This window comes from Coregonus clupeaformis, unplaced genomic scaffold (assembly GCF_020615455.1).
Source record: "Coregonus clupeaformis isolate EN_2021a unplaced genomic scaffold, ASM2061545v1 scaf1264, whole genome shotgun sequence".
Classification (NCBI taxonomy): Eukaryota; Metazoa; Chordata; class Actinopteri; order Salmoniformes; family Salmonidae; genus Coregonus; species Coregonus clupeaformis.
The window spans coordinates 55,016-77,278 of record NW_025534718.1 but is presented as its reverse complement, the minus strand read 5'-3'; the positions used below and the strand labels follow the sequence as shown (position 1 = coordinate 77,278).

Here is a 22,263-nt window from a genome sequence, read left to right as displayed (position 1 = left end):
AGAGGGCAAGACAACGCCTCTTCCCCCTGAGGAGGCTGAAAAGATTTGGCATGGGCCCTCAGATCCTCTACAGCTGCACCATTGAGAGCATCTTGACTGGCTGCATTAACGCTTGGTATGGCAACTGCTTGGCATCCGACCGCAAGGCACTACAGAGGGTAATGCGCACGGCCCAGTACATCACTGGGGCCGAGCGCCCTGCCATCCAGGACCTCTTTACCAGGCGGTGTCAGGAAGGGCCAACATTTTTTTCAAAGACTCCAGCCAGAGACTGTTCTCTCTGCTACCACACAGGAAGCAGTACCAATGCACGAAGTCTGGACCTGAACAGCAGGTCCCTGAACATGACCCTGAGCAGCTTCTACCCCCAAGCCATTAGACTTCTAAACAAGACTGCTAAATAGCTAATCAAATGGCTACCCAGACTACCTACATTGACCCTTTTTTGCACTAAGTCTCTCGCACACACACTGGACTCTACCCACACATACACTACATGACCAAAAGTATATGGATACCTGCTCGTCGAACACCTCATTCCAAAATCATGGGCATTAATATGGAGAAGGCTTTCCACTAGATGTTGGAACATTGCTGCAGGGACTTGCTTCCATTCAGCCACAAGAGCATTAGTAAGGCTGGGCACTGATGTGCAGTGCCCGACCACTCTGTGCAGGTCAGTCAAGTTATTCCACACTAATCTCGACAAACCATTTCGAACAGTTCTTGTGATGATGTTGCTTCCAGAGGATGTTTGGAACTCGGTAGTGAGTGTTGCAACAGAGGACAGATGATTTTTACGCGCTACGCGTTTCAGCACTTGGCGGTCCCGTTCTGTGAGCTTGTGTGGCCTACCACTTAGCAGCTGAGCCGTTGTAGCTCCTAGGCGTTTCCACTTCACAATAACAGCACTTACAGTTGAAGGGGTGTCCACATACTTTTGTGTATATAGTGTACTTACACTGACACCCCAACACACACGCTGCTGCTGTCTATCTATCTATCTATCCGGTTGCCTAGTCACTTTACCCCTACTTATATGTACAGTACATAGCTACCTCAATTACCTCGTACCCCTGCACATCAATTTGGTACTGGTAATCCCTGTATATAGCCATGTTATTTTCTACTCTCTGTATATAGCCATGTTATTTTCTACTCCCTGTATATAGCCATGTTATTTTCTACTCCCTATATATATATATATATATATATATATATATAGCCATGTTATTTTCTACTCCCTATATATAGCCATGTTATTTTCTACTCCCTATATATAGCCATGTTATTTTCTACTCCCTGTATATAGCCATGTTATTTTCTACTCCCTGTATATAGCCATGTTATTTTCTACTCCCTATATATAGCCATGTTATTTTCTACTCCCTGTATATAGCCATGTTATTTTCTACTCCCTATATATAGCCATGTTATTTTCTACTCCCTGTATATAGCCATGTTATTTTCTACTCCCTGTATATAGCCATGTTATTTTCTACTCCCTATATATAGCCATGTTATTCTCTACTCCCTATATATAGCCATGTTATTCTTTCTCGTTATTTTTATTCACTGTGTATTTATTCCTCATATCACTCTTTCTATTTTTATTGTTTATCTTATCTTTAAATCTGCATTGTTGGAAAAGGACCCATAAGTAAGCATTTCACTGATAGTCTACAGCTGTTGTCTACGAAGCATGTGACAAATAACATTTGATTTGAAGAAAAAACAAAATAGAGGGCACTTTTTCCGGTCTAATCCACCCTTTTCATCAGAATCGTTTTAACAATAAAGCTTTTCTAGAGCAAGTCTTTACAGCTTTTACATCTAGTTAAAGAGTTTGGTGCTTGAAGAAGGATTTTTTTGTTAAGTTTGATAATGTGCACTAGCTTACTAGCTAACGTTAGCTTGCTAACTGAGCAATGCAGTCACACACACATCATATGAAACGAATCAGCGTGGTAAGTGCAGCACCATGCACACAACACTAAATGCTTTACCAAGATAGCCATCTAGCCACCGTAGCTAGTAACATTACAATTAAATCACAATGGATTAGTTTCCATGAAGCAGCCTGTAGCTGGCAACCAAGAGTCAATGCAGTGTCTTTACTTTACCTAGCTAGCACAACAGCTAGTTAGCTAGTGAACGTTAGCCAGCTAGATAAACATATATCTATGGGCTGTGTGAGATTATGGAGAGTTTATTAAATGTTTTTTTGTCATCTTGCTATTTAGTTATCTAGCTGTGGCCATCTGGCTAGTATCAACAAGGGCTTTGTAGAACAATAGTAACATTAGCGCAGCTAGCTAGTTAGCTAACATTGAGTAGACCATAAAGGAACACACATGGACACAGAAGAGATCGACTGCCGACACTCTGTTCAGATGTGCTACGTACTGTCGGCAGGCAACCGTTTGACAATCCTGAAGTTGTTTGACCCATTAGTCTGCACTGAGGTCAGGGACGATAATCAGGCCCATGCAGGCAGCAGGGAATCTGGCCTTGCCAGCCCACAGGAGCCTGTAAATCAGCTCTGGACTCAGCCAATCACTAGCCACACAGATATCAGCCCCCCCCACACACACACATAACTTAACACAGGTCAGGAATGGGCTGATAAGAAGCCAAGGCCCAGCTGTTTCGCTCCCTCCCTCCTTTTCTCTCTTTCCCTAGCTTCTCTCTCGCTTTCTCTATCTTTTCCTCTTTTTGAGAACACTGAAACACTGAGCTCAGTATGAGAACATGCAGAGGGGTAAACACATACTCACGCACACACAGTTTTGTTGGATTGTAACACTGGTGAGGGAGATTACTGCGTTAGTTTACTTATCACAGGACACTAATAGAAACTTTTGAAAGAACAGGCTTGGGTTGGTCGTGAAAAACAGAGAGAATACAACAACCATAAAGCCATTGTTCCCAGTCAAACACAATCAGAGGTGCAGTAATTGGCAAGCCACTAACAAATCAGCCATAGGAGGAGGAACATCTCCTGCTAGTGAATAGGGCATTGGAGAGCCTTACAGAATGAGCAACATGAGGCAGGTCCTAACGAAGGGAGGTTAATTAACGGTGACTGGGGACAGGGGTGTGTCTGCTAGTGTTGTCCTTATAGGGTCCTTAGTAAATGGAACTAAACCCAAACATGGCCCCTGACAAAACGTTCCTATGTCACCATTCTTGAGCTGGGATTTCAAAAACAGAAACACACACACACAGACTGCTGATGTGGTAAAACAAAGGGTGTATTCAGCAGGGGGTCCTTGAGGCTGACCATGTTTGCCTCCAGAGAGTGATGGCGCCTGTCCCTACAGTACAGTGGACAACAGAGCAGCCTCCCATCCGAAAAAGCTCGTGCATATATTATGAGAACATTTTGTGACGTTTCTGTTTGGTTTGGCCTTCGGCGAGGGTTTCTTCGGCTGTTCGTGCACACACACAAAAATTTGAAGCAAGTCAAAGTTCGGAAGCAGAAGTCTACGCCCCTTCATCGGTGATTGGTCAACAGTAGGGATTCTAAAATTAAATTAATTAAACTCATTTTCATGCACATTTATTCCACTTGAGAAATACTGTACCTAACGTCCTAGTTAGATGTAAAATTGCGCAACTAAGATCTCCTTATCAAAAACCTCAAACATAATGACAGATTTCTTGAGTTATCTTAGATTAATTTTGACTATTTAGAGGAAGTGAATACTGGCTACGACGTCTCAAGATGGACAAACAATACTATTGCCTAATTTTTCTAGTTTTCAAGCAAAGGTCGAAGGTATGCGAGCACACTCGTTCGGTTCGCCTAGAAGATTTCGGCTAGGCGCCAGCTGAACCGAAGCATGCGGAAGCCTTTATGGGCCGGCCAGCCCACTACTCACTACCCCAGCAGGGCTGGGCTGGGCCTCCATATATACACACACCACACACACAAATACACACACACACGCACAGCAGGGTGACGTGGCCCAGCCCCACTAAAACAAGAAGCTAAGTCCACTCAGAGAAATTCCCAAGCTTTCAGAGCCTCAGTCACAATGGCCATGTTGTGGGCCAGGCTGAGGCCTACATCTACTGAATTAATGAGTTGGTTAATGTTAGGGGCCGGGCAGCCATGTTCCGTTCCCACCCTGCACTTCAGAGGAGATGCAATTATCATCTCAGGGAGAAGGGAAAAACATGCATGCATTAATGAGTAGTACATGCATAATAATAACAACAATAATAATAATAATAATATACCCTAATTAATAACACCAACATCTAGCAAGAACTCTGGTTCTTCTCTAGGTTTCTTCCTAGGTTCCTACCTTTTCCTAGCCACCATGCATCTACATCTGCATTGCTTGCTCTTTGGGGTTTTAGGCTTGGTATCTGTATAAGCACTTTATGACATCTGCTGATGTAAAAAGGGCTTTATAAATACATTTGATTGATTAATCTCTAGATAAACTCAGCCTCAATCTATGCATAGACCCAGTATCCCATTATACATGAACTAATTATCACATAGAAGTTACGGGGGGGGACTATATGTTGACTCAAAGGGCTGGGATCCTGAGAGAGATGTGATAGACAACTGACAACACTCTCAGGTTCCACCTTAAAAGGAGGAAATCAGAGACATGTGACAAGGGTTTCTTATATGGTGTGCACACTCTGGCCTCAGTCAAGTACACCATCAGAACTCACCAGGAGTTGTGTGTGCATTGTGAGCAAAGTATGACTATAGGCGCAAGTCACAAAACAAACATTGTCTGCCATAGCCATTTGTCAAAGACAGACAACTGGGTTGTTTTGTGTGTGTAATCAGTGGCAGGAAGGCCTTGTTGGAATCCTTATCCTGTCTGCACATATAATTGGTCATTATGGACAATTTCATTTGTAGATTGTATAAACAGGATACTGGAGGATACAAAAAGACAGCAAAGATTATGTTCTTTCTCCTGAGGAAATGAAATTGTATTACTAGAAAAAGATAATTACCTCAAATACCTTTCTGAAAAATTACAACTCATATACTTAAAAGGTGAATTCTACAATTTCACAAATGGTGATTATATAACATTTGAAAGGGGTTTGGAGTGGAGTAGAACTCAGAGGGCAGAGTTGAACAGTAGAAAATAGCAGGCGTAGGTTTTGCTGTGTTAATGATGTAATTTAACAATGTAACCACAGTTGAGTTGCTACCGGGGCTGGAGTAATTCTATTTTTCCTGTGTACTGAGAGAGAAAGGCTGAAGTCAGACCAGTTGATTGACAACCAAGACTTTACTGAAGAATCCCTACTGTTGATCAATACCAAACGTCACAAAATGTTGGTATAATACAGTATATGCACAAACTGTTTCGGCTGGGAAGCATGCGGACGCCTTAAGGAGGGTGAGAAAAAGAGGGAGGAGGGTGAGAGAAAGAGGGAGGAGGGTGAGAGGAAGAGGGAGAAGGGTGAGAGGAAGAGGGAGGAGGGTGAGAGGAATAGCTAAACATGGCAGAGTTGCTCAAGGGGACAGACATAAACTATAAGAACACTAACTTAAGACACACACACTCCCTCTCTCTATCCAAAGTGTGCTGGGGAGACAGAGTGAGAGGAGTAGAAAGTGCTGTGCAGCTGCGTCTGAGACTGATTTAGTCTGATCTGTATCAAGGCATGTTTTAATAAAACAACAGACCCACAGGACAGAGCAGACATGCATGAAATGTAGCGAATATTCCATAAACAACTATATGAATGGCCAGCCTAGAACACGGGTGCCTATGGTTGAAGTATGACCATTGTAATGACATGCATATGTAAATATTGTACGTCATCGTCCATAACTTCTGTACAGATTTAGGGGCAAAAATAATTAATGACTAAAGCAAAATAGGATGGACTTGTACTGTGAAGAGGGCTCCAGCAATGTGGCAGGTAGGTGACCTACATAACAAAAACATGATCATTCTCCAAATGAGTGACTAAAGAAATGTAGAATAAGCCATAGGATGAATCTATTTCAACGCTCTGAGCTGCAGTCAGTCAGTCATTCAGTCAGTCACACACAGAAACAACCAGCCTTGCCTGTGTCAAATCCCTTGTGCTGCTGGTGGTTCCTGACTGAGGATAAATCCTCAGAGACCTGACCTGCCAACAAGCCAAGGATGGATGGCTTGGCTGGCCTTTGAGCGGCAGGGACATCAAATCTCCCATTTTACAAACCAAACACGCACACTGGGGTAGCTACAGAAACCCCAGTTCCATCCTCCAGGATACTGGCAGACATGCAGACTGGGTAGTCTACCTGTCTGAGACAATGAGAGAACATGTGGGGTCATTAATCTTCCTCAACACACTGTGGTATCACTCCTCCTAGATTCTAGAGAAAATGATATGTCAATCAAGCTTGTCTACAGCTGTGTTTGGTTTACATAGATTAGGCATTCTGTAAAAACCCTCAAGTAAGCTGTCAAACTCAATTCTCTAACTATTCTACGGTCACAGATAGAAAGCGGTGAGAAGAAAATAATTGTGGACTGCAAACAGTGAAAAGGCACCCCCATATCTCTAGGATTTAATGCTGTGATTATGGGTGAGAGATTAGGTATTTTTTAAGAGGCTCCATGTGATTCAGATTATAGCCAGGCAGTGCATCTCCCCCTCTCCCCTCCCTGTGGTATGTTGTTGCTTTCTCTCTCTCTCTCTCTCTCACTATACCCACCTGCCTCTGCTGTACCCGTCAGTCTTCACATTCCTTCCACAAATAAAGGTATCTATAGGGCCGATACCCACTGATAAGATAAGTGCAGCACTTCATTAGAGTATCATTGTAACCAAAACAAAAAATAACAGCAGGTTGCCCTCTCCTCATTAACAGCAACCCATGACTAAATAACGGGGAAGACACTTCCAACGAGAGTCTTTCTTTCTGTGCTGTATAAATCTATGGACTTCAAAGAGAAAGGAAAAAAATACTATTTAAGGAGCATTTCAATTAAATCTGTCCCAAAGAATGTGTGTATTCTGAGCAGCCATCTTCGACTCCATTTTGCATTCCATTCCCCCTCTTGACCCATTTGGTTTTGAGCAGAGGTTGGGTGCTCTAGCTAGCTATCATACGAGCCAGGACAGAGACAAACACCACACTGCTTATTTCACGATAGTATGCAACACAGCCATGTGGAACTGGAATAGAATATGGCATTAGACAAGCTGAAGGACAGCATCCTTGCCAAGAATGCTCTGAATGCCCCAGCATTCAGTGACAAGTGTTCAGCTGCTGCTCATCCAGGGGCAACAGTCAACTCCTCTGGGACAGGATCTTGGACGACGGGATCTATCCTGGACACAGACCGTGTCAGTTTGGGACATCTTAATGAAGTCTCCAGCATGGGAGAGTGCATTCAACTGAAGAGGAAAGGGGGTGGGGAGAGGAAGAGGGGGAAATGCCACTCCCTGGAGGAAATACACAGGATCTCCTCATGAGCTGTGACAGAAAGAAAAGCCCTGGCTTAGCATTGGAACATCCACTCATGGTAATAATACAGCTATTACAGAATTCCAGTACTCTCCTGAATCAAAACCACATAACAGCTACACATTAAAGCTTTGCAATGTTTCATAATCTAATCTGTAAAACCTTGTCCCAATAGAAATGTGAAGTTGGAAACAAAATAAGTTTGCTAATATGGGTGATCGTTAATGGGACAGTTGATGGCTAGAACCATCAAACTAGTAGTAGTAGTAGTTTAAAGGATAATTAAAAACAACTGTGGTGCAGATTAATGTTATAAACGTATCGTTCTATTTATCGTTTATCCAGGCAATTTATCGAGATATGGATTCTTGTCCTTATCGCCCAGCTCTAATTCAAACACAATCCAAAACAAACCATTATTTAATTCATCAAAATGATGTAAAACATTGAAATGATGTATCATACTACATATTTTAATATCATAACTCTATAAATAACTGTAGTTTATAATGCATGTTATGAATGCTTTATGAGAGACTTAATGTAAAGAACTAGGCTACCATTACATAACAGACAGAAGTGCTATGTGGGCAGAGTTAGAGATTCTCCGGTACTTTTGTATATTTTTTTGCCAGTATTTCTGAAAGTAGAGTTCACAAATCAAAAGTGGTCCCTGAAAATTGCGTACTACATCACATACAGTGAGGGAAAAAAGTATTTGATCCCCTGCTGTTTTTGTACGTTTGCCCACTGACAAAGAAATGATCAGTCTATAATTTTAATGGTAGGTTTATTTGAACAGTGAGAGACAGAATAACAACAAAAAAATCCAGAAAAACACATGTCAAAAATGTTATAAATTGATTTACATTTTAATAAGGGAAATAAGTATTTGACCCCCTCTCAATCAGAAAGATTTCTGGCTCCCAGGTGTCTTTTATACAGGTAACGAGCTGAGATTAGGAGCACACTCTTAAAGGGAGTGCTCCTAATCTCAGTTTGTTACCTGTATAAAAAGACACCTGTCCACAGAAGCAATCAATCAATCAGATTCCAAACTCTCAACCATGGCCAAGATCAAAGAGCTCTCCAAGGATGTCAGGGACAAGATTGTAGACCTACACAAGGCTGGAATGGGCTACAAGACCATCGCCAAGCAGCTTGGTGAGAAGGTGACAACAGTTGGTGCGATTATTCGCAAATGGAAGAAACACAAAAGAACTGTCAATCTCCCTCGGCCTGGGGCTCCATGCAAGATCTCACTTCGTGGAGTTGCAATGATCATGAGAACGGTGAGAAATCAGCCCAGAACTACACGGGAGGATCTTGTCAATGATCTCAAGGCAGCTGGGATCATAGACACCAAGAAAACAATTGGTAACACACTACGCCATGAAGGACTGAAACCCTGCAGCGCCCGCAAGGTCCCCCTGCTCAAGAAAGCACATATACAGGGCCATCTGAATGATTCAGAGGAGAACTGGGTGAAAGTGTTGTGGTCAGATGAGACCAAAATTGAGCTCTTTTGCATCAACTCAACTCGCCGTGTTTGGAGGAGGAGGAATGCTGCCTATGACCCCAAGAACACCATCCCCACCGTCAAACATGGAGGTGGAAACATTATGCTTTGAGGGTGTTTTTCTGCTAAGGGGACAGGACAACTTCACCGCATCAAAGGGACGATGGATGGGGCCATGTACTGTCAAATCTTGGGTGAGAACCTCCTTCCCTCAGCCAGGGCATTGAAAATGGGTCGTGGAAGGGTATTCCAGCATGACAATGACCCAAAACACATGGCCAAGGCAACAAAAGGAGTGGCTCAAGAAGAAGCACATTAAGGTCCTGGAATGGCCTAGCCAGTCTCCAGACCTTAATCCCATAGAAAATCTGTGGAAGGAGCTGAAGATTCGAGTTGCCAAACGTCAGCCTCGAAACCTTAATGACTTGGAGAAGATCTGCAAAGAGGAGTGGAACAAAATCCCTCCTGAGATGTGTGCAAAACTGGTGGCCAACTACAAGAAACGTCTGACCTCTGTGATTGCCAACAAGGGTTTTGCTACAAAGTACTAAGTCATGTTTTGCAGAGGGGTCAAATACTTATTTCCCTCATTAAAATGCAAATCAATTTATAACATTTTCGACATGCGTTTTTCTAGATTTTTTTGTTGTTATTCTGTCTCTCACTGTTCAAATAAACCTACCATTAAAATTATAGACTGATCATGTCTTTGTCAGTGGGCAAACATACAAAATCAGCAGGGGATCAAATACTTTTTTCCCTCACTGTATGTGCAGCACCACGTCATTGCTCTCCCTCTGCGGTGTGTGTGTGTGTGTATCTTGCTAACTGTCACTCAAATGGCAAGGGCTTAAGCTCATTGGCTAGAACTTAAATTGCTAGGGGCTGGCCCATGTAGGGGAAAATGGCGTTGCACAGCTTCCAGTAAACACTCACTTTAAAACTACGGATTATGTGGCTAATTGTGGTAAGACAGTAATACTGCTCATAGATTATGAATGTATGAACTACACATAGTTGCCAAAGCTCTGTAGCATGTCTTTAAGCATAACTTGATTGTATTTCACTACTAGATAAACTAGTGATAAAACGGTGGAGTCTAGATAACTGATTGTCATGTGCCAGTGCTCTTGATAGGAAGCAGTGTTGTTTTAGAATACTGTCTGACCAAAACTGAGAGCTCAGCTGCACAAGGGGCCAGGGCTCCTAGTCTCCTAGCTCCTCTTCATGGGAGCCACTTGAGACCCTCTGTCCACAGGCCCTCTCATGGCAGAGAAAGAGCGAGAGAGACTAGCCCCGTCTACACTAAAACGTCCAGCAGCTCTCTCTATCCATAGTTTTTTTTAAAGACCACAAAGAGCGACCAGTGATAGAGGAAAACAAAAACATCACCTCTCCACGCCACAGAGAAGCCTAATTACACCACCCTCCCCATCGCTGATGTAAATGTGAGATGTGTAATCATCATCATCAAAGGAAAACAGAAGACGTACGTTCTGAGTGAGTCCACTGAGGCCACAGGGACTCGTCCTCATAATTACCAGAGCCTCTCCAGCCATACATGAGGGAGGACAAGAGCACAGACTGCAAAGCCTTTCAATCCCCTTGCTTTCACTAATTTCACTAATCTTCTTCCACCCTGAAAACACAAGCATGTGGCCAATTTTAGAGCGAGCGGATACAATACATTATTTTTATTTTGTGGTGTTGTATTCCTATTCAGCAGTGAAAAGACAAGGGAAGGATGAGGACAGAATTCAAATGTAGTGTGGAAGAAGAGCTAATGTCTTCATTTTCATGCATGCTGCATGAGCTCGATTAATGGGGTTTCACACAGCTTTTGAAATGTTGGCAACAAACACGTCCACTCCTACTTCGTGTTCCAGCAGAAACACTACTATGGAAATGCTGCTGCTACTGCTGTGCTGAGTGAGCTCTCCCTTCTCAGAGAAACATGAGGCTGTGCTGCACACTTCCTCCAAGGCAGGAAACACATTATGATGAGGACAATAATGAGTAAACAATGATTATGTGACACTGTAAAAACTACCATTAAGTTTCCATGACATGGATAATGAATAGAATTCTTTCATCTTTCCTGGTTATAAGGGTTTGATTTCAGCATTCTTGACCTCTGACAAAGATTATGTCACCACAACTACAGATCATGACCTGTTCCAGGTGTCACAACACTCTGGTCTAAAAACAGCCTTCTTATCATTCAGATCATTCTCTGTATCCTTCATTACTTCCTTACTCAATGTGACTCTGACCACTGGAATCTGTGTGGTGAAATTCCTCTGGCCGAAGTCGTAGTACACATGGGCCTGTGACTGACAGATAAAACCACAGGCATCCAAGTCATACTTTTCACACAACATTGCTGACATTACTCATAGCTAGAGATATTGCATGCATGGTGTGTTGTACTACAAACATCTATAGTAGGAGTTAAATAGTTATGTGAAGTGAATTAGGGCGGTGTGGGTCTGGGGGGCATGCACTGCTTAATGTGGCCTCAAAGCTATTCCTTAATCAAGCAGTGATCCCTGAACAACAGCCCATAACTCAATGTAAGGTAAGGTATCCTATAATGAAAATGTAATCGTCCAAGCAGAGGTGATGTATTCAGAGTGAACAAGTGGGCCAGAGAGTGACAGCCAAATGAACCAGAAGGCTTATTTCTCAAGTGTCATGCTAGTAGCAACACATTCTATATAAAACAGATGATAGCCTTTTTGACACACCAAGCACCATCCAGCAAACAGAATATTGCACTTCAGTTGTCACTTGCACTTACTTTATTTCAATGGACAACCCAGTTTAAATATCTAAAGTATGTTGTAGTGAGACACACCACATAGGACAAACCTTCATTACATCACCTGAGATGGTTCCAACTGAACTGCAAGAACTGACCAAACCTGAATTTCATTAGTGTGAAACTACAGTACACATTCCTAGGTTGTTAGACAACTCTGTGTGACAGAGGAAACGATTGGCACACTTGAAAACATTGGTATTGTTGTAATTTGTGGATTAAACTATTTACAACCACCCAAAATGTGTTGGTGCCAGCTTTCACCTGGTCAAACAGTGTTGAAACAACCCAAACCACTAGAACTGATACATGACGTATTTTAATCTACATGGTTTTAACTGACTAGACTGGGGCATTGCCTATCTTGACCATGCGCAGTGTGTGTGGAGCAATAGCATGTACAATTGAGACGTGTCTAACTTGACTCTGTTCACTCGAAAATCTGCATAGGCCCAGTAAACAAACATGATTTCCCGGTGAATGACAGAGATAAAACTACGGTTTGTTGTTTACAATTGGTTCTAATGAACAATCGTGTCATTGTATCAATACTATGAAATCACTGAGAAACACTGAACATTATTTTACGCGGGCTTTGATCATAAGAAACCAACCGTTACAATGTTGCAACGCATTATTATGATATCGTCCATTCACAAGAAAGTTTGTCACAGTAACTGTTTTCACTGTCAAGACAAAGTTACAAATTCAACGAACCTTCAGCATTGAAGAAATGGTATGTGGCCCCCATATGTGGATGATCAACAGGTGTTTTATTGGGGCACCTCCGACAATAATATGCGTTAAAGTCGTCACAGTTTAATGAGCTCATTCTTTTTTTAAACTTATTTTCAAAACATTATAAAACGCTGAATGATCAATACCTCCCTGGTCGCATGAATGACATTCACCTAACATAAATAAAGTTGAGGTACAGTATCTTCGATCATGTCGATCTCATCAACCACTGACAACATTGAAAGAGACACATAAACTAGATGAACAAGCTGACGTAGATAGTATTTCCCCTGATGAGAAAATTATGCATTTGGCGCAAAAGAAAATCTACTTTGTAACTTTTTTTCTGTAGTTCTGTCGGGTATCCTACCTTGGAAGCTGTTTTGGCAGACATTTTACTTGCTTGCTCCGCTCCCAAAGTAGCAAGTTACTGTTAGTATTATCACTTCAACCAAAGCGCAAAATTCCTTCTTCTGAATTTCGCCCAGCTGCCGCCACGCCGGGCAATGTTATTTTATTTTTTCAGGGCGTCGAGAAACATGACCCAAATTTGTGTGTGAAATGTCCAAAGTTCATTATCTTCAGTAGTTTGCCTTCAATGTAACTTTACCCTATATGCCTATACATCCGAAATTACTCCGTTTAAAATAGTCCAACTCAAATACGTTGCCTTATTGAATTTTCTCTTAAGAACGTTGGCTGAAACGTTTGAAGAAAATGTAGATACCACTTCGTCCGTAAATCCAAAGCAGTAAAACTGCAATGGCAGGCTTTGTATGCCTCTCCCTGCTCGATTCTCCCCTCTCCAAGCAACGATCGTGACATGTCTGACTGGAAGAGTCCATTGCACCTCTGTAGGGGTGATGCTACGGGATGGAAACCAGGGCATTGCCGTTTAACTAAATATACTTATTCTAAAGTAAAATATTATAATTATTTATGTCGAACATTCAGGTCAAACGTATATGTTATATTTATGTATTAATTTACCCGTATAAACTATTCTTTATGCAACAACAAAAATACAGATATCACTATTTTCCCTGATAATGAACTATGCGGACCATTGGCAATTGTAAAGAGAGGAGAGGGGATGTCACTGATGTGATGCTGCTGAATGTTCACTTTTACTGGGTGACTGACAGGCCTGCAGTGTTTACTTGCTATATTGAAGCACAGTGCTTGTGAACTCCTAAAACACCTGGGTCACCTAACACATCCAGCTGACGCTGACAACGATAAAGTGAAAAACCTCCAGCTTTGGAGTTGTAGAAATATAATATATATATATAATATGCCATTTAGCAGACACTTTTATCCAAAGCAACTTACAGTCATGCGTGCATAAATTTTTTGTGTATGGGTGGTCCCGGGGATCGAACCCACTACCTTGGCGTTACAAGCGCCGTGCTCTACCAGCTGAGCTACAGAGGACCACGTTAATACAATTCTTGAGACATAAAACTTAGAACTATTCTTGCAAAAATATCTTGCAATAGGACTTAATAATAACTTGTAATATGTCTGAAAACACAATTTTATAATATTATGGGACTTTGCAACCACACTAGTTGGTGGCATGGCAGACGAGCCTGGGACAGACAGTCTACAGTTTCATAAGTAAAAGTCGTAAACCAAAGAAAAATGTTTCAGGTCAACTTTCAACTGAAAATCCAGTCAATGACTTTAAGTTGGGTTTTTGTGTGGTTGATAACCAACCACACAGGAAACCAAGCGGGCCATAGCTGTCATTCAGACTACTTCCTATGGCTTTCCGGACCCCCACCCACAGGATGCACTGAACCTCAGAGCTCAGCTTGCATTGTTTCAAAGTAAACAACACACTGTAGGACTGTATCTCTCAATGTAAAATAAATCAGCACAAACCTTACTTATAAAGAAATCAAGTAGCTTCAGCCTGTGACATAATGAAAAAATAACAACGATGACATGTTCATCTAAGCACTGTAAGTCGCTTTGGATAAAAGTGTCTGCTAAATGGCATATTATTATTATTATTATTATTATAAGCAACCACTTTGCTCTGAGTGCACAGAGCTTCTCTATTTCCATCCCAAGCAGCCATTTTGACAAACCAGGAAATCACGCTCACACACTGCTCCTGACTTTTCTTACACGTACAGCTGGTGCAGGCTATAGGTGCCCTGCTATAGGTGCCCTGTAGCTGTAGATGGTCTTGGGTTAATTTGCCACCAGACCAAATCCCACAAAGCAAAAACCTAAAACAGTTTGACAGACAGGGCTTGATGCATCGTGCTTAAGAACAGCTCTCAGCCAAGGTATATTGGCCATATACCACACCTCCTCGGGCCTTATTGCTTAAATATAACAATAAGCCTAAACTAAATAATGCACTCTTAAATTACTATATATTAACTGTGTTTGTCAGTATCTAACAATCTAATCTAATATGAGATTAGACACAAAAGTAAAAGAACAAAATAACAATTAATCAAAATTTTTACCAGTATTTAAAAAAAGCATGTTTGTTATATCTGCAATATGAATGGATGAATGACTACATACTAGTATAGATGCCAGCCGCTCTGTCCTCCTGTAACGGTAACTTCGGCCCGCATCCACCAGGGAAGATATCAGAATGTTCAGCATTCTATCTCTCTCAAGTAACTAGGCTAATTTGCTGTTCTAAAAGTAAACAAGACAGAGCTACAACATTTTAATCGATCGACCCCAAACGCTGTAAACCAAAGACACAGAGAGAGGAGTACTACTGCCTGCTTCAGAGTCAAATACAGACCTGCAGTATATCCTGATGGAGAAGAGAGAGGGGCATTTGTGACACTAAAACGTGATCAAAGGCAGTTATGTCCTGCATGGCTGCCCCCCCTCCCCCCATTACCCAGAGCAGCAGTACACAACGGCTCTGGAGCTCAGGTGCTGCCTTATCATGGAAGAGCAGGCACATGGAAAACACTCTGCCACAGAACAGGCCGGAACACACAGACACAAAACAGGCACACATTAGTGAGGAGAACGCTTCACAGAGTTATGCTCGTCTGCCCCAGCATCCCCAGAGCAGAAAACTCTAATGTACAGTGAAATAACATGAAGCACACACCCTGCACTGCACAGTATGTCCTAACTGGAAAATACATGAAAAGAGACCTACAACACCATTGTTGTAGGTGTAGCACTAGCAGAGTACTTTCTCAGCTTTAGAAAAGCCATTGTTGTAGGTGTAGCACTAGCAGAGTACTTTCTCAGCTTTAGAAAAGCCATTGTTGTAGGTGTAGCACTAGCAGAGTACTTTCTCAGCTTGAGAAAAGCCATTGTTGTAGGTGTAGCACTAGCAGAGTACTTTCTCAGCTTTAGAAAAGCCATTGTTGTAGGTGTAGTACAGCCCTTCTTTCTCAGCTTTAGAAAAGGGGATGAGAGTGAAAGGGAGAACAATAAACACAGGCCGAGCTCTAACACCTCTGCCTGTTAGAACAACCAATCTGAGGGAGAGGTCAAGATCTAGAGGCCAGTTCCTGCCAACAACAGCCGTCTTTGATAAGTCCACAATTGTTTTCTCTACACATTTTTGCCCTTGAAGTTCTTCAATAAAAAGTAGCCTAAATGCCAACCCACTCAGATATGTAATTTCACAAATGTGTATTATTTTCTCAAATACAGCCAGGTAATGAGGACTGATTAAGTCTCCCAAGTGGCGCAGTGGTCTAAGGCACTGCATCGCAGTGCTAGCTGTGCCACTAGAGATCCTGGTTCGAATCCAGGCTCTGTCGTAGCTGGCCGTGACCGGGAGACCCATGGGGCGGCGCACAATTGGTCCAGGGTAGGGGAGGGAATGGCCGGCAGGGATGTAGCTCAGTTGGTAGAGTTGTGGGTTCGATTCCCACAGGGGGTTGGGAAAAAAAAGTAATGTATGCATTCACTAACTGTAAGTCGCTCTGGATAAGAGTGTCTGCTAAATGACTAAAATGTAAATTAATACAACTTGGGGTTTAGGCTACTCCTATTTCTTTCTGTAGACATATTAAACTATATTTTCTTGGGAAAAGAGGAGAATAGTTGATTATTACTTGGGAGACACAAAAGGTCAAAGTAATACCACACATGGTCTAAAATGAAGCAAAATGTCATTCATGATTATGTAGGAGCATATCTTTCCCCAAACTCACAAAGTAAGAAAAGTGGAAAAAGATAAAGGGAAAAGAGAGGGAAAGTAATCCCCCTGTTCTAATAACACCATGCTAGTTGAGTCAGTACAGGGAGGAGGAAGTCAGGGTCCTGTTTCACTGTCCGTCCATCTTCATCTGGGCTGAATTAAGATCCGATTGGTCGTCTGTCTTATCTTGCCTGGGCTCTATTGACTCTGGAAATTCTTGCCTTGGTTACGGCTCTAGCAGGGTACTGTGTTCTGTTTCCACTGTTAATGAGAACCCTCTGAAGGTCAGGGCCTGGAGGAGTGGAGTCAAACCAGCAGTAAGGAGTTCCTTTAGTAATTGTTATGGACGATATCTAGCGGGGCACACTAAGACTAAGACCCAGTTGCCTACTAGGGCACACAAGGACAAAGACCCACTTGTACTTTCCAATGGAAAATAGCCAAACTGAAGCTTGAGACATTTTTTTAAATGTTCTATTCCCTCTGTGCCTACAGCATTTCTCCTTCGCAATTTATTGGTTTAATCTGCATCTAGTATACATTTAACGTTGTTTTATATGCACCTAAATTAAGGTGAAAGAAAGGGTTTGTCGATAGCTGGCTTTTCTTTTTTATACTTGATTTTATCAGTTTCAAAACAATACAGCAAAAACAGAAACAATGAAACTAAAGAATAGATAAAAGCAAACAGAAGTTGCCATCCAATAGGTACAGAATAATATCTAAAGTAAGTATACAGAGTTGTGATATTGTATTGTTAACAAGATATTAGTTAATCAAGTCTTCCTGGTTTGTGAATGATATCCATTTCTCCCAGTTACTTTTGAATACAGGTTTTTGGAGTCTTAAGGCATACAGTTGAAGTCGGAAGTTTACATACACTTAGGTTGGAGTCATTAAAACTTGTTTTTCAACCACTCCACACATTTCTTGTTAACAAACTATAGTTTTGGCAAGTCGGTTAGGACATCTACTTTGTGCATGACGCAAGTAATTTTTCCAACAATTGTTTACAGACAGATTATTTCACTTATAATTCACTGTATCACAATTCCAGTGGGTCAGAAGTTTACATACACTAAGTTGACTGTGCCTTTAAACAGCTTGGAAAATTCCAGAAAATTATGTCATGGCTTTAGAAGCTTCTGATAGGCTAATTTACATAATTTGAGTCAATTGGAGGTGTACCTGTGGATGTATTTCAAGGCCTACCTTCAAACTCAGTGCCTCTTTGCTTGACATCATGGGAAAATCAAAATAAATCAGCCAAGACCTCAGAACAGTTTTTGTAGACCTCCACAAGTCTGGTTCATCCTTGGGAGCAATTTCCAAACGCCTGAAAGTACCACGTTCATCTGTACAAACAATAGTATGCAAGTATAAACACCATGGGACCACGCAGCCTTCATACCGCTCAGGAAGGAGACATGTTCTGTTTCCTAGAGATGAACATACTTTGGTGCGAAAAGTGCAAATCAATCACAGAACAACAGCAAAGGGCCTTGTGAAGATGCTGGAGGAAACAGGTAGAAAAGTATCTATATCCACAGTAAAACAAGTCCTATATCGACATAACCTGAAAGGCCGCTCAGCAAGGAAGAAGCCACTGCTCCAAAACCGCCATAAAACCGCCAGACTACGGTTTGCAACTGCACATGGGGACAAAGATTGTACTTTTTGGAGAAATGTCCTCTGGTCTGATGAAATAAAAATTTAACTGTTTGGCCATAATGGCCATCGTTATGTTTGGAGGAAAAAGGGGGTCACTTGCAAGCCGAAGAACACCATCCCAACCGTGAAGAACGGTGGTGGCAGCATCATGCTGTGGGGGTGCTTTGCTGCAGGAGGGCCTGGTGCACTTCAGAAAATAGATGGCATCACGAGGAAGGAAAATGATGTGGATATATTGAAGCAACATCTCAAGACATGAGTCAGGAAGTTAAAGCTTGGTCGCAAATGGGTCTTCCAAATGGACAATGACCCCAAGCATACTTCCAAAGTTGTGGCAAAATGGCTTAAGGACAACAATGTCAAGGTATTGGAGTGGCCATCACAAAGCCCTGACCTCAATCCTATAGCACATTTGTGGGCAGAACTGAAAAAGCATGTGCGAGCAAGGAGGCCTACACACCTGACTCAGTTACACCAGCTCTGTCAGGAGGAATGGCCCAAAATTCACCCAACTTATTGTGGGAAGCTTGTAGAAGGCTACCCGAAACGTTTGACCCAAGTTAAACAATTTAAAGGCAATGCTACCAAATACTAATTGAGTGTATGTACACCTCTGACCCACTGGGAATGTGATGAAAGAAATAAAAGCTGAAATAAATAATTCTCTCTACTATTATTCTGACATTTCACATTCTTAAAATAAAGTGGTGATCCTAACTGACCTAAGACAGACAATGTTTACGAGGATTAAATGTCAGGAATTGTGAAAAACTGAGTTTAAATGTATTTGGCTAAGGTGTATGTAAACTTCCGACTTCAACTGTATGTCAAGCTTTCCATTTGAAAGATTTATTGGATTTTACTTTGCCATCCTTCAAATTTTGGGGCTTCTACTTTATACCAGTTCCTAGTAATGGCTTTTTTTTACTTGTAGCAAGGATAACTTTGATCAGGTATCTGTCCCTGCCCATCACACTCTCTGGAACATTACCAAGGTACATTACAGTTCTAGGGACTTCATATCCTAGGACATCTTTTAACACCAAACATACATTATCCCAAAACAATGACATCTTCTGACATTCCCCAAAACATGGGTGTGGTTGGCATCTACATGGTCACACGGCGGCCAGCATAGCTGTTGTATATCTAGCTGTTGTCACGCCCTGATTCAGGGGACTCGTATATGTTGAGTCAGGGTGTGTATATTCTAATGTTGTCATTCTAGTATGTATAGTTCTATGTTGGCCGGTGTGGTTCCCAATCAGAGGCAGCTGTCTGTCACGTTGCTGTGGATTGGTGTGGTGTAGAATCAGGCGCAGGAAGCAGAGGATAAGTCCAACAAGACTTTACTAGAGCACACAAAAATAATCCAAACAGCCCGGAGGCAAAGGGACGCACACAGGCGTAAATAAGCGAGCGCACACACAGGTGCGAAAATACTCTCCTAAAAACAAGGAGGAAGCTATGAAAATAGCGTACCGACACGGGTAGCGCAACAACACGACACGAACAATTACACACAACACTAAACTAACAACAAGGAAACTAAATAGGGTGCTAAATGAGACATAACACAAAACAGGTGTGACTAACAGACAAAACCAATCAAACAAGAAACATAGAGCGGTGGCAGCTAGTACTCCGGAGACGACGACCGGCGAAACCTGCCCGAACAAGGAGGAGGAGCCGCCTCGGCCGAAACCGTGACAGTACCCCCCCCTTGACGCGCGGCACCAGCCGCGCGCCGCCTCCGGCCTCGGGGACGACCAGGAGGACGCGGAGCAGGGCGCATAGGATGACCACGATGGAATTCGGTCATCAGGGACGGATCCAGAATGTCCCTCCTCGGCACCCAGCACCGCTCCTCCGGGACCGCACCCCTCCCACTCCACGAGATATTAGAGACCCCCATCCGGCGTCTCGAATCCAGGATGGTCCGAACAGTGTACGCGGAGCCCCCTCGATGTCCAACGGGGCGGAGGAGTCTCCTCAATCTCAAAGTCCTGGAGTGGACCAGCTACCACCGGCCTGAGGAGAGACACATGGAACGAGGGGTTAATATTCTTGTAATCAATAGGTAGTTCTAACCTGTAACACACCTCGTTCAATCTCCTCAGGACTTTAAAAAGGCCCCACAAACCGCCGACCCAGCTTCCGGCAGGGCAGGCGGAGGGGCAGGTTTCTGGTTGAGAGCCAGACTCGATCTCCAGGTGCGTACACTGGCCCCTCACTGCGGTGTAGGTCGGCGCTCGTCTTCTGTCGACGTATGGCACGCTGCAGATGGACGTGTGCAGCGTTCCACGTCTCCTCCGAGCGCCGCACCCACTCATCCACAGCGGGGGCCTCGATCTGGCTCTCATGCCACGGTGCCAGAACCGGCTGGTACCCTAACACACACTGGAAAGGGGTTAGTCTCGTGGAGGAGTGGCGGAGAGAGTTCTGTGCCATCTCGGCCCAGGGCACATATCTCGCCCACTCCTCCGGCCGGCCCTGACAATATGACCTCAGAAACCTACCCACATCCTGGTTGACTCGTTCGACCTGCCCATTACTCTCCGGGTGGTAACCCGAGGTAAGGCTCACCGAGACCCCCAAACGTTCCATAAATGCTCTCCAGACTCTGGAGGTAAACTGGGGGCCTCGATCGGACACTATATCCTCGGGCACCCCGTAATGCCGGAAGACGTGAGTAAATAGAGCCTCAGCGGTCTGTAGGGAAGTAGGAAGACCCGGCATGGGAAGGAGACGACAGGCCTTCGAGAACCGATCCACAACGACCAGGATGGTGGTATTCCCCTGTGAGGAGGGAAGATCGGTAACAAAATCCACCGAGAGGTGAGACCAGGGTCGTTGTGGAACGGGCAGGGGCTGTAATTTACCCCTGGGCAAGTGTCTGGGCACCTTACACTGGGCACACACTGAGCAGGAGGAGACATAAACCCTCACATCCCTGGCTAACGTTGGCCACCAGTACTTCGTACTAAGGCAGTGCACTGTCCGGCCAATACCTGGATGTCCAGAGGAGGGGGACGTGTGAGCCCAATAAATCAGCCGATCCCGGACCTCGAGCGGGACGTACGCCCGACCCACCGGACACTGTGGAGGACTAGGGTCGGTGCGTAACGCCCGCTCGATCTCCGCATCGACCTCCCACACCACCGGTGCCACCAGACAAGACTCCGGTAGTATGGGAATGGACTCCACGCACCTCTCCTCCGTGTCATACCGACGGGACAGAGCATCTGCCTTCCCGTTCTGGGACCCAGGGATGTAAGTGATCTTGTACACAAACCGGGCGAGAAACATAGTCCATCGAGCCTGGCGAGGATTCAGTCTCCTAGCTGCCCGAATGTATTCCAGGTTACGATGGTCGGTCAGAATGAGGAAAGGGTGCTGAGCCCCCTCAAGCCAATGCCTCCACACCTTTAGGGCCTGTACTACGGCTAACAGCTCCCTGTCCCCTACGTCATAATTCCGCTCCGCCGGACTGAGCTTCTTAGAATAAAAAAGCACAGGGGCGGAGCTTAGGTGGTGTACCGGATCATTGAGAAAGAACTGCCCGATACCGGCCTCAGACGCGTCCACTTCAACTTGGAAGGGTAAAGTGGGATCCGGGTGCGCCAACACCGGAGCCGAGGTAAACAGGTCCTTCAGTCTCCCAAAGGCCCTGTCCGCCTCAGCCGACCACTGCAAGCGCACCGGACCCCCTTCAGAAGAGACGTTATGGGAGCTGCCACCTGTCCAAAACCCCGGATAAACCTCCGGTAGTAATTCGCAAAACCCAAGAACCGCTGCACCTCTTTAACCGTAGTTGGGGTTTGCCAATTACGCCACGGCTGCCACTCGGTCCACCTCCATTCTCACCCCTGACGCAGACAACTGGTAACCCAAAAAGGAAACTGACT

At 43.7% G+C, this 22,263-nt stretch overlaps 1 protein-coding gene across 11 annotated transcripts in view; it reads right to left on the bottom strand.

Annotated features, from left to right (window-relative positions):
• The window catches only part of LOC121548341 (tight junction protein ZO-1-like), a 150,129-nt gene that overhangs the window by 75,347 nt on the left and 52,519 nt on the right, over window positions 1-22,263 (bottom strand). Inside the window, exon 1 of one of the 11 annotated variants that reach the window (XM_045217889.1) lies at window positions 12,905-13,340. The exons of the other annotated variants lie outside the window; for them this stretch is intronic. Coding sequence (XP_045073824.1) covers window positions 12,905-12,928 — 24 coding nt within the window. The 5' untranslated portion in view covers window positions 12,929-13,340. Of the gene's footprint in view, window positions 1-12,904; window positions 13,341-22,263 lie in introns of those variants that run through there. 11 annotated transcript variants of the gene reach the window in all.